The sequence below is a fragment of the Toxotes jaculatrix genome, chromosome 4 (genome assembly GCF_017976425.1).
Source record: "Toxotes jaculatrix isolate fToxJac2 chromosome 4, fToxJac2.pri, whole genome shotgun sequence".
Taxonomy (NCBI): domain Eukaryota; kingdom Metazoa; phylum Chordata; class Actinopteri; family Toxotidae; genus Toxotes; species Toxotes jaculatrix.
The window spans coordinates 614,673-626,351 of NC_054397.1; the positions used below are offsets into that span (position 1 = coordinate 614,673).

Here is an 11,679-nt window from a genome sequence, read left to right on the forward strand (position 1 = left end):
GAGTTTTCCAGGCTTCGGTCCGACGGTGCTGCACTTTCTGATGCAACTCTTCCCCTGGAATCTGACTGAGGAGGGAAAAAAGGCGATTTACGTAAATCTCCTCCAAACTCTTAAATGGACAGATTAGTTCCCCCTCACGCTCCAGTTGGCCCCGTCAATGGATCTGCTCTCCCAGTCCGCTGGGACTTTCCTAGATACACCTCATTTCAAAGCCAGCAGCCACAAAAGAGATCATTTATCTTCCTCTTAAAATCAATTACAAATTTCCAGCAGGGAGCGGAGGCGAGTGTGGAGCTGGGCTCGGACTCCAGGGGCTTGTGTTCAGCGGCTGGAGGAAACACAACTTGTTGAGATGAGTTTAATGGTCCTGGTGACATTTTTTTCAATCAGCTGAAGATTATTTTTGAAGCAGAAAACAGGAGAGTTCAAGCAAACGCGTCGTCGGTGCTGCTCGTCTCCCCTGCTTCCCTCTGAGCTGACTGACAGGCGGCAGCTTCAACTCCCATGTTTGACTGCCCTCTTTAGGGGACGATGGAAACTTCATCCCGCCTTCATCTCTGTCTTTAAAGCTAAATGTGAGCAGATGCTGAGTCTCCATCTGGGAATCAAATGTGTTTGCTTAAAAATGCAAAAAGAGCAGTAAAAACAACATGTTAGAGAAAGTGAAGAGTCTCCGGGGGCGGTCGAGGCTGCTGGGACGGCAGCTGTGACAACATCAAAATAACAGCATAACAAACAAACAAACAAACAAACAAACCAGAAAATCATATCTGAGCCACATTTCTCTAATGTGCAGGTGTAATTTAGTGTAATTTCCCACAGATCAAGCAGACAGTGAATGCAGCATGTGGTTCAGCTGTCAAACAAAAGAACTGAAGGAAAAGAAGATTTGAAACACGCTGACGTGCAAAGAAGCAGAAAGTAAAACACATTCATCTAAAGTACGAGTACAGAACGAGTCAGTGACTTTCCTCCATTGAGTGTTTGAGCTTCGTCAAAGGTCATGATACCTGTCAGCTGCTGTTTGTTTACTCAGCTCATTCACATTCACAAACCCTAACCTAACCAAAGGCTAACAGGCTAACAGGCTAACAGCTGGGGCCTGGAGCTGGAAGCTGGAGGTGAGGATGGATGATGAAGGTTGAACAACAGAAGCTGCAGTTAAAGCTGAATTTTGAAGGACTGCGTGTGTGTGTGTGTGTGTGTGTGTGTTTAGCTGACATATAAAGTTAGTTTGATTCCTCAGTGTCAGTGTCTACGTGTCGTCTGTGTCTCTCAGCAGGAGGGAAACCAGCAGACGTACCGATGGTGATAAACTGGTCCGGAGGAGCCGAGGGAGCGTGTTCTCAGGGGATGACCCTGTCTGACTGCAGGCAGCGAGCTCGTAGAGGTAACGAGGTTTATCTAAACAAACCCGCTCCTAATTTGTACTCGCCTAACGAACATTAGCCTGAGCACATCCAAATTCCAGGGAGACATTAATCTGCCTCCCCCGGGTCTGGGCCTGTGACCTGCTGGTCCATCAATACTCAGCTGAAACACAACAGCCGCCATGAGCTCACCCTGCTCCTCCTGAAAGCCTCTCTGTTCACCGTCTGCATCTGTGGGGTTCAGGCCAACCAAAAGGAAAGCTGGATAATTTATTGCCTTTAATTAAATGCTTGCTTCAGGAGGGATTAAATGTGTTTCCCCATGTGTGGGGCAAAAGGGGAAGGTATTCAGTGTCGGACAGAGGATCCAGAGAATCAGGGAGCGGAGGATTGTGGTTACCTTGAGAGAAGAAGTGGAGGAGGCGAGGTGGGGAAGACGAGGGAGGGAGGAGGGGAGTTCAGTTTACCCCAATGGGAGGCAACAGCCTGGTGGACAGGAAGTCCACCTCAAGTCTGAAAGACAGTTGTGAACTGTGCCAACATGAGCCGCCCTCAAAGTCAGGTCCGTCCTGACAGCTGCAGCAAACCAGCAGCGAACCAGCAGCGAACCAGCAGCGAACCAGCAGCGAACCAGCAGAGAACCAGCAGCGAACCAGCAGCGAACCAGCAGAGAACCAGCAGCGAACCAGCAGAGAACCAGCAGCGAACCAGCAGCGAACCAGCCCCAGCATCTGTTTTCAAAGCTTTTTCTCAAACTGCACAATGACTTTTAAATGTGTACGCTACGAGCAGCGTAACACAGCGACAGTGGTGGCACAGCCAGATGTTAATGATAAGACAACAGCAGAGCCGTCAGACCGACGCCATCAAATCAGGCCTGTGAAAACACCTGTGGCGTCTCCGTCCTCACAGCTCCTCGTGTGTTTTCTTGACTGAAGGTCTGAAGGTCAGATCCATTTATCCTGTTCAGAGGAAGAACTAATGAAGCTGTGACCAGTGGGGGGTCGGGGGGGGGGGGGGGGGGTACACACAGAGTTCTTGGTTAAAACTTTCTTTCACATGTTAAAACATCAGCTTCAGTTCAGAAACTGGGAGTTTGTGAGAATGATGATCATTCACTCTGTGCATCACCAAGCAGCAAATACAACGACTGATAATTCACCTTTTAGCGAGTTGTTTTTGCTGTGGTGTAACTATATGAGCCTCAAACAGCAGCAGGGAGTGAAAACATGCAGCTGAGTCTCTGTCTGTGATCGAGGCTCTGAGCGTTCACTCTGATGATCTGAGACGAAACACGTGTTTCTTCATTTCTGTCCAAATTTAAAGGAAATGAATATCAACATAAACAAAGCGTGTGAACGCGTCACAGCGTTTCTGCCTGTTCTCTCTCAGTTTTCTGAGTTTGAGTTCTTCTTCCTGCTGCGAGCTCCAGTTTACAGAGCAGTCAGTTAGAAATGAACCGGCTCTCAGTGGGTGAAAGGGCCTGAAGGTTTCTGCTGAAGGTGGCGAGAGACTGAAAAACTGAACAAACAAATGAAAGAGTGAATTTATGGACGAAAAGAAACAAACAGCAGAACACACTGTTTAATAAACGGCTGCTCAGATAAACACAATCAGACCAATTCAGCTAAAAGTTCTGCTTCATTAACACTGATCAAAGGCAGCAGCTGCTCACACACACACACACACACACTCACACACACACACACACACACACACACACACTCACACACACACACACACACACACACACTCACACACTGTCCTGTCGTCCCTGTTTGTATGTATAGGCTGAATTATTGATGATGCATTGTCTCTGATTCAGCTGTGACTGTATAACCTTCAGTGAACTCCGTCCTCTGTTCAGATTCACTTCCATTCTCTGTTTACTTCCCAGTCTCAGCCCTGGTCTGTCTGTCAGCTGCGTCAGTCCTGCAGGATCCAGGACGGGTCTCTCACACATTTGCCTGAAGCAGTTATGATGGAGGCAGAATAATGTCAGGGCTTCACTGCAGTGCAGTGATTACACGCCGGTTCCCAACAGTCCAGTAAAGCTCGACCTCTCTGGACCACGTGAGCAGCATCCAGGGGCCGAGGGAGCGAGGGGGGAGCATTAGAGCAGAGAGTCAGTGCTGTAGCAGACGTCCAGCGCTTTGGCCTGAGGCAGATCAGCTGACACGGGCCAGATACTATTGTCATCCAGGGAGGAATGAAGTTTGTGGAGCACTGGTTCTGTTGCTGTGACACAGGCCCAGCGTGCTGACAGCTGTCCATAAATAAAAGCATTCCTGTGGGTGTTTCAGAGTTGGAGGGATAAATGTTCACATACATTATCCAACTCAATGAGCTCGTGAAAATATCCTGGTTTTCTGAGGCTCGTTCTGTTCTCCTTTGTTTCATCAGTTGTGTTCGTTGTACCATTTAATCTGCGAGTCATTAGGGAGCAGCTCTGGTTCTCTGTGTTAAATTCACTGTCTCACCACATAAAGGTGACTCTCTGTGACCGTGGGGGGGTTCTGTTGTTCTAACACTTCAAACTGAAAAAGTAAAGATTAGGCAGATGTAGCGTGTCATTGTCAAACTGCTGCAGAGTCTGTGAAACTCAGTTTAACAGTTCACATGAGAGGACAAACAGCCTCTGTCCAGGTGAGTCTCCTCAGATACCTGCCTGTTACTGTGTTTGTACACCAGGTGAAGCTGACACCTGAACGCCCACCTGTCCCTCTGCTGAGAACCTGGACTGAGCTTCGTCCTCCATGTTGAAGATGTGCTGCTTTTCCTCCCTGCTGCTCTTTGTTCTTCTCACTCAAACTGAAACCTGGGACCGTCTGACACACAGGGCAATGGACCAATCAGAGACTCGCACGCTGAAACCAGCACTTTGCGGGCGGCGTCTCGAACGGCCTTCAGATGGATGTGACGCAGCCAGTTATCGTAGAGTTTATCCGCAGAAATAACCATGAAACGAAGAATTTAAAGGAGGATAAAGGAAAAGGCAGCGTGTCTGAAGCTACCAGGCGGAGCGACGCTACACAGGAGCTCAGCCAGTTTGACTGGAAACATCCACCGACGCTCCATGAGAGCAGTAAAGGACCAGTCAATGAAAGGAGCTGTGTTTCTACGCACCTGATAGATCTGGTGGATGTGGTGTAGAGTACAGATCCGTGCTGGTCCTGTAGTTTGCAGCCTGGAGGCTCTGTGGCACGTCTAAGCAGACAGTGATAGATTGGTGAGATTAGAGAGCAGAATATCTGACACTGCTCTCTGATCCGCCGGCCTGAAAGCGCTCAGACCTTTTCTAACGAGGCTCCAGCAGCGTCTCCGATCACATTTCAAAGAGGGACAATGTCTACTGGGGAAAAGAGCCATTCAGCGCACTGCCAGTGTAATGCACAAACCAGGTCGATTCCTGGTTCCTTCCTGACAGCGCTGCCACAGATTCCTTCCTCAGTGCACTGAAACTCACTGTTTTCTTTAGAGCAGCAGGGTTTTCTGTTCAGACACACAGGCCGTGAAATATGGTGCATATCTGTGTCTGGCCGCGAGCCAGGCGGAGGGTCGACACGTTGGCCCGATGGGATGGCGATGAATCGCTCAGATTTCACCTCTGCCCACAGCTGGTGAGCTGGAACCACGACTGCAGCCTCACTACAGACAGAGAAACGGTGGGAATGGAATCATTTGGAATTATTCTGTGTGGAACATGTTAGAACGTCATACCTCTGCATGTTCTTATAAAGGATGATTTATTTTTACTCAGGAAGCATTAAGAGGTAAATTATTCCAGTTTGTTATAGATCTATAAACGACAGTTTAGCCTCCTGGTTTCTGAATGAACAGTTTTTTAATCTGTCCTCTGATTTCACTGCTGCCAGTTTAGCTTCATCCCTTTGTTTCACTGAATTCTTCTGTTAGTTTTAGTTTTCTCTGGGTTGTCAGCACTGTACGACATTTAATGTGTATCTTTACATGAAGTGTCGTCCCAGCGGGACGTGACGCACTAATCCTTCCTTTGGGGAAACGTTGGAGGAGGAGCTGCTGCTGACAGCTTCACAAACAACTCCTGCTGCTGATGGACTCTGCACAGCTTCACTGTGAACGCACACACACACACACACACACACACACACACACACACACACACACCAGTCTATTTGATGTCAAATGTCTCTGAGACTCTAAACTAACTGGGGTTTACTGCTGCTGTGCATCTCTGATGTTTAGTCCTGAGGATTGTGACTGTGTAACAGAACATTAGAGCACAGCAGCAACTCCCCAAACCCCAAACACACACCACACACACACACACGCACACACACACCACATACACACACACGCACACTCAGCTGTGTTTGTTGATGTAGTCCAAACATACAGGCTGCAAATCAAAATGGCTCCTCGATCCCTACGATTTCTGTGCAGCACATGTTACATGTTACCCAGGAGAAAAATGCCAGGCAACATTTTCTTAGGTTGAACAATAAATAAATTATATAAAAAACCAAATCTCAGCTCAGGTAAAACCCACCTGCTTTTTTAATCACTGCTCGTGATTATTCAAAACCATAAAACAAACCACTGCCATCCTTTCCCCACGATGACCTGATCAAAGTAAACCACAAATAAAACGTTTAATATTTAAAATAAACCCAAAATGTTTCAGACAAGTTTCTTTTTGTTGATTTTGTTTCTTTTAAACAAAATCCGAAAATAATCGTCTCTCCCAGCAGCTGCGCTCTGACCGAGCAGCTTTTTGGTTCTTGAACACACCGCCGAAATGAACTCTGGGAAGGAAAAGATGGCGGGACGTACAAACACTCCAATGACTGCGCGAGTGAACAAAACAAAGCGTAAATAATAAAGTTTAACGCAGCGGTAATAACCGGAGACTGCTCATCGTCAGCTCCTCAGCAGGTAAACGCCGGTGACCATGAACCGGGGCGGGAGAGAGCCGGACCCCGGGTCTGGTCTGACAGGCTCCCCGCTGGAGCGGCGAGCGGGCCAACGGAAGCCAAACCGCCTGAGCAGAAGCTTCAGACGGACCCAGAGTGCTGCGGAGGCTGGGCCTCCGAGCAGCCAGCGGGCAGGTCAGTGACAGCTCAGGCTGTTTAACGTGTCTTCTTTCCCCTGTGAAGACTGCGAGTCCCGGCAGTCCCCCTGTCCCCCGTGTGTGGACAGTGACACGCCAAAGTACGTTACAATACTCTGCAGTTTTAGGTTTTCAGTTATATCAGCGGTGTGACTGCAGTTAGAACTGCAAAGTGTAAACTGCAGGAATTTGTCCTGGCGTCGTGTTTGGATGATGAGTTCAATTCAGCGGTAATAAACTGCTGCTGGTTGGTTTCTGTTTGTGCCGAGTTTTACCGAAATATCCCGATAATCCGTAAATAGTTTCGTGTACACATTAAACAGAACTGTATAATAAGTGTAACTGCTCATGTTAAATTGACAAAGTGATTATCTGTCCTTACCAAGACCCCTGACCTCTGACCCCTGACCCCTGACCTCTGCAGAGAACAGAAAAATAAAGAGGTTTACAGCGAGTTTACTTTAAATCAGCTGAGCAGTAGATGTGGTTCTTTGTTAATCTGTTTCGGAATCAGCTGTTTTTACTCTGTCCAGATTTTAAGACCCCGACCAGGATCCACAGATCCAGAACAGCTGGTGGGTTCAGTGGAGAGTCTCCACACAACGAGTCCGACTTTCAGCAGGACATCATCTGGGACGCCACCTCTCCTTCACCCTGCAGACTCGGTAAATGTCTGATCTGTGGATGATTAAAAGTTACTGTTGCTCACAGATTTGTGAGTTAATCAATTCGTAGATCGACAGAAAATTAATCTGCAACATAAATGTTAAATATCTGCTCTTTACCAGCTGCTCACGTGAGAACTCTGTTTTGTATCATTGTAATTTCACATCTTTAAAATTTGGGTTTACTGTTTATCTCAGGTAGAAAAGGCAGAAAACAGCCAGCTGGAGTTGTGAACATCTCAGAGATCGTCAGCAGGATCGCTCCTAAGGTCAGAAACACGACTGCTGGGATTCAGTGGCGTTAAATATTCAGAAAAATTTCACTTTTTGTACCAAATCTGTGAAGAGTCATTAAAGTTTTTACGGTCTTCTTCTGCGTGCGGCTCCTGATCACGGATAAACACCATGTTCTCACTCTCTGTGTGAAGCATGGCAGACCCGAGGCTGCAGAGCCCACGTTACAGCAGTGGATCGGAGACAGCGCCACCATCCCCTGCACTCCAGACGTTCAAGTTCCCAAACCCAAGAGGAAGTCGCCGAGGTGAGTTCAGCAGAACCAGCATTCACAGCTCTGTGTTTCAGACGCTCAGTGCTGCGTGTTGTTTCTCCACAGATCGAGCGCGGTGGACGACCTGCTGAAGCTGGCCAAACAGTTTGACTTCAACATGTTTCGACACGACGAAGAAGAAGTGGAGGACATGCACCAGCAGAGGCTGGAGCTCCTGTCTGAGGACATCTCGGATTTTGAGAACGGTGATCAGAGGGACTTTTCACCTTCATTTCACGGAAACTGTGAACCGGCTGTAAGCGCAGCAGCTGGGACAGATGTGCAGGTTCGTCCGGATCAACATACGGAGGACGATTTGGATTTTCTTTTTGACGGACCGACCCAACATGTGAGCGGAAATTTAAGCCAGGTGTCGTCTGCTCAGCCGTCACAGGTAAAACCTGCTCCTGCTTTATCCTCCAAAGAGGCTTCTGGGAAAACTCCCGCTGCAGATGTTTCCACGACAAACCCTGGAGGTGGGACAGCGAAGGACGAGTTCGAGGACGACTGGGAAAACGATGACTTGCTAAATGACTCTCTGGTGTTGGAGATGACACAGAATCCACAGAGTTTCACTGCTCCGCAGCACTGCTCTACACAGAAACCACCCAGTGTCCGAGAACATCGGAGTCCAGCAGCTCCAGCTGCTGCAGGTCTGAGTTTTGGCCAATCAGCTGTTTCTAAAGTGGAAAAAGAAAATGTGAGACAAAGAGCGACTTTCAAACTGGAGTCTAATCCCATTTCCTCTGAGAAGAGACTCCAGACAAACACATGGACAAACTGGGAGGTGGATTACAGCTCAGAAACAGCAGGCGGACGCACTCAGCAGAGCAGCTTTTCGTGCCGTAAAGGTTTTTCAGGTGAGAGCGGATCTCAGCGGCGTACCTGGCAGACATCAAACACAGTGAAGTCAGACCAGCAGAGGACGTCTGTTTCCAGCTCCGTCTCTGCTTTGTCTGCGTCCATCACATCATTTACAAAAACAGCTGTGAGTTTTCCTAAGCGACCTCAGGCAGTGTCTCCCCACGTCCAGCCAGCGGCTGTCTCTGACTTCCTGGACGAGGACCTGGACTCGTTCTTCTCGTCAGAAACTCTTTGGGACGACACGGCTGATGACGACCTGCTGTGTGAAATCTGTGAAGACCTGGAGAACCAGATCCAGAGCCTGGACAACGTGTCCACCAAACAGACTCCTCTCGTTGGTCAGACGTCAAACCAGAGAGCAGTTCTGCAACCGTCCAACAGAATCTGGGACAGCAGCAATCAGCAGCCAGCCAATCGGCAGCCTGTTTGCCCCACAGCGCCCCCCGGTGGCTCAGGTAGACCTGCTGGTGGTCCACTGGCTGGTGCTTCTGCCTTTAACGTCACTGCAGGTGCACAGGTGAACACCGCGAGGGAGTCCTTCAGACACGCTCAATCAAAAACCACCTCAGGATCCACCAACAGCTCCACATGTCAGCGGGGCAGCAGCAGGGTCCAGTCAGCCTCTGCAGCACCACCACCACCACCACAGGGGAAAACCAGTAAGGACCAGTTCACCTTCAAGAAGCCAAACAACCCGGTCTCCACTGTGACCGACAAAGGTAAGAGCACAGACACACTGAGGACGTCTGAGGCTGTTTGACTGAGCTCTGTTCAGCCTGTGGACACACTGTCCAGTAACAGCAGATCCACAGTGACAGCTGGACTCTTCACAGGTCCACAGGTCCACAGGTCCACAGGCTTGGCCTGATCCTGGACAGACCCATAAAAAACCAGAGACAAGGAAAGAGCTGAAGCTGTAAGATACATTTTCACTAAAGAAAGTTTTACAAGGAAGAGACAGAGACAGACAGAAGAGTGGACGACCTGTGGACTAATAAACTGACCAGGCTGATATGTCCAATATGTCCATTAATCCTTATTACTGCAGATAAATCAGTCAGTGTTTATGTCAGCTGATAATTAGGGCTGAGTTAAAAAATGATGGATTTTCCAGTTAATCATGATCTTTTTTTTAAAGTGAGTGATCAAATCTCAGTTCCTAAAATCCTGAGCCCGATGTGTGTGTTAGTGTCAGCGTCTGTTCTCAGTGAACAGCAGCGTCTGGGCTAAATGTGTGTGTGTGCAGCGGCTGCTCGCTGTCCGTGCTTCGTTCAGAGCTGCAGGAGTTTTCTGTGCAACGAGCACTGAGATGATGGCTGCTGTCTGCAGCAGGTCCACACAGGTCCACGCAGGTCCACGCAGGTCCAGACAGGTCCAGACAGGTCCACGCAGGTCCACGCAGGTCCAGACAGGTCCAGACAGGTCCACGCAGGTCCACGCAGGTCCAGACAGGTCCACGCAGGTCCAGACAGGTCCACGCAGGTCCACGCAGGTCCAGACAGGTCCAGACAGGTCCACGCAGGTCCACACAGGTCCAGACAGGTCCACGCAGGTCCAGACAGGTCCACGCAGGTCCACGCAGGTCCGCAGAGGGACAGACATTTTCTGCAGTTCATCCAGGTTCAGGCCTTGTTTAATGAAAGTATCAGGAATTATTGGTATGTTCCGCTGGGATGTACCAACTTGTCAGACAGATGTGAATCAGTTCGTGCTCTTGGTAAATACTGGTAAATCCTCACTGGTTTTCACTTCTATCTTTCACTCTTTGGCCAGTTTGACCATCAGGTATTAAACTGGATCCATGTGGTTCTAAAAAGGTCTCACAGAGACCTGAAGCTGCAGAGACCCTGAAACTGTTTCCTCCGTGTTTCCTCTGCAGTTCGAGGGAAATGTTCAGCAGCAGAGATCGAGCTGAAGAAGCAGCAGGCGATGGAGAGGAGACGACAGCGCCTGCAGGCCGCCCAGAACCTCCGAGCTCTGACGTGACGGAGACAAAACGCCCGACAACAACACTGCAGACAGGACGGGATCTCACCGGGACAGGGTCTCACCGGGACAGGGTCTCACCAGGACGGGGTCTCACCGGGACGGGGTCTCACCAGACCGGTCACCTGAAGCTGAACCCAAACAGAGAGCTGGGCAGGGACTGCTGCCACCTCTGCCAGTTCTAACAGCTCACCACATTTTATAAAGACAGTGAATTAATGTATTTCTAAAAATGTTGAACTGCTCCTTTAATGCCAGATTTATATTCAGACAGTTGTCGATCACATTTCTGAGGCAGCGCTGACTGTTCAGCGATTTGTCTGAAGAGGATTCACTGAACATTTCTGTGCTTCATCTTCTGTGAAGCTCTTCATCAGACTCATCTCAGTGTTTTACCAATAAAAATAACTTGATATCATTATTGAATGTGATCGTTCTTTGTTTTTATCGCACAGTTGGAGCCTTGAACGCACCGCAGCTGCAGCTGTAAACTAACGTTAACCAGAGACAGTTAAAGTTAACTCCCATTAAACTGCCGGTGACACAGAAACACAGATTCTAACGAATGCTCCCAGCAGAAATGTACTCTGGAAAAGGTAAAACAACCACCTGTCCTGCAGGTAATGTGCTGGAGTTACAGCCAGGTGGTTTTTGTTATTGTTTTTTTTCTCAGGTTCCAAAAACAAACGCAGGAAAACCACCATCTTGTTTTTCATAATGAATCATTTCCTCTTCAGCTCATGATTTTCAGACTGAAACTCAAATAAAACAACAGACAGAGTCTCAGGTTTGTGCTTTGATATCTGATTAACTGCTGAGTGATGTGTAAGGACGTGACGTGTTTCAGAAGCTCATCACAGGTTTACACGTGAAACAGGTAACAGCAGGTGAGCGTCTCCTCCCGTGAAGAGCTGGAGCCTCCTCACAGGACCAGAGGGCAGTAAAGGGGAACCCGTGTCCGTTTCCATGAGGTGGACACGGGCGTTTATTCCTCCAGAGGTCTCACCTGAGCACCGGCCAGTGGGACCCACCTGTCCCCGCTCGGCCAGGCGGTCCACGCGGGCTCGTCAGGTCTGGCAGCTGTCTGATGGGACAGATATGGCCCCGGCAGGTAAACCGAGCCTCGTTATCAGCAGACAGGTGTGTAACTGTAGTCCT

At 48.9% G+C, this 11,679-nt stretch overlaps 1 protein-coding gene across 2 annotated transcripts; it reads left to right on the plus strand.

Annotated features, from left to right (window-relative positions):
* The first annotated feature begins 6,168 nt into the window (after positions 1 to 6,168).
* etaa1a (ETAA1 activator of ATR kinase a) lies at positions 6,169 to 11,140 on the plus strand. Of its 2 annotated transcripts, XM_041035400.1 has the most exons (7): positions 6,169 to 6,457; positions 6,993 to 7,124; positions 7,323 to 7,393; positions 7,553 to 7,665; positions 7,738 to 8,990; positions 9,105 to 9,254; positions 10,415 to 11,140. In XM_041035400.1, exons 1-7 carry the CDS (start codon positions 6,301 to 6,303, stop codon positions 10,519 to 10,521), a joined length of 1,983 nt encoding a protein of 660 aa, XP_040891334.1. In that variant the 5' UTR covers positions 6,169 to 6,300; the 3' UTR covers positions 10,522 to 11,140. The 2 variants fall into 2 exon arrangements, with proteins under 2 accessions (XP_040891334.1, XP_040891333.1); XM_041035399.1 differs by having other exon boundaries at positions 7,738 to 9,254; positions 10,415 to 11,136.
* Positions 11,141 to 11,679: the final 539 nt, after the last annotated feature.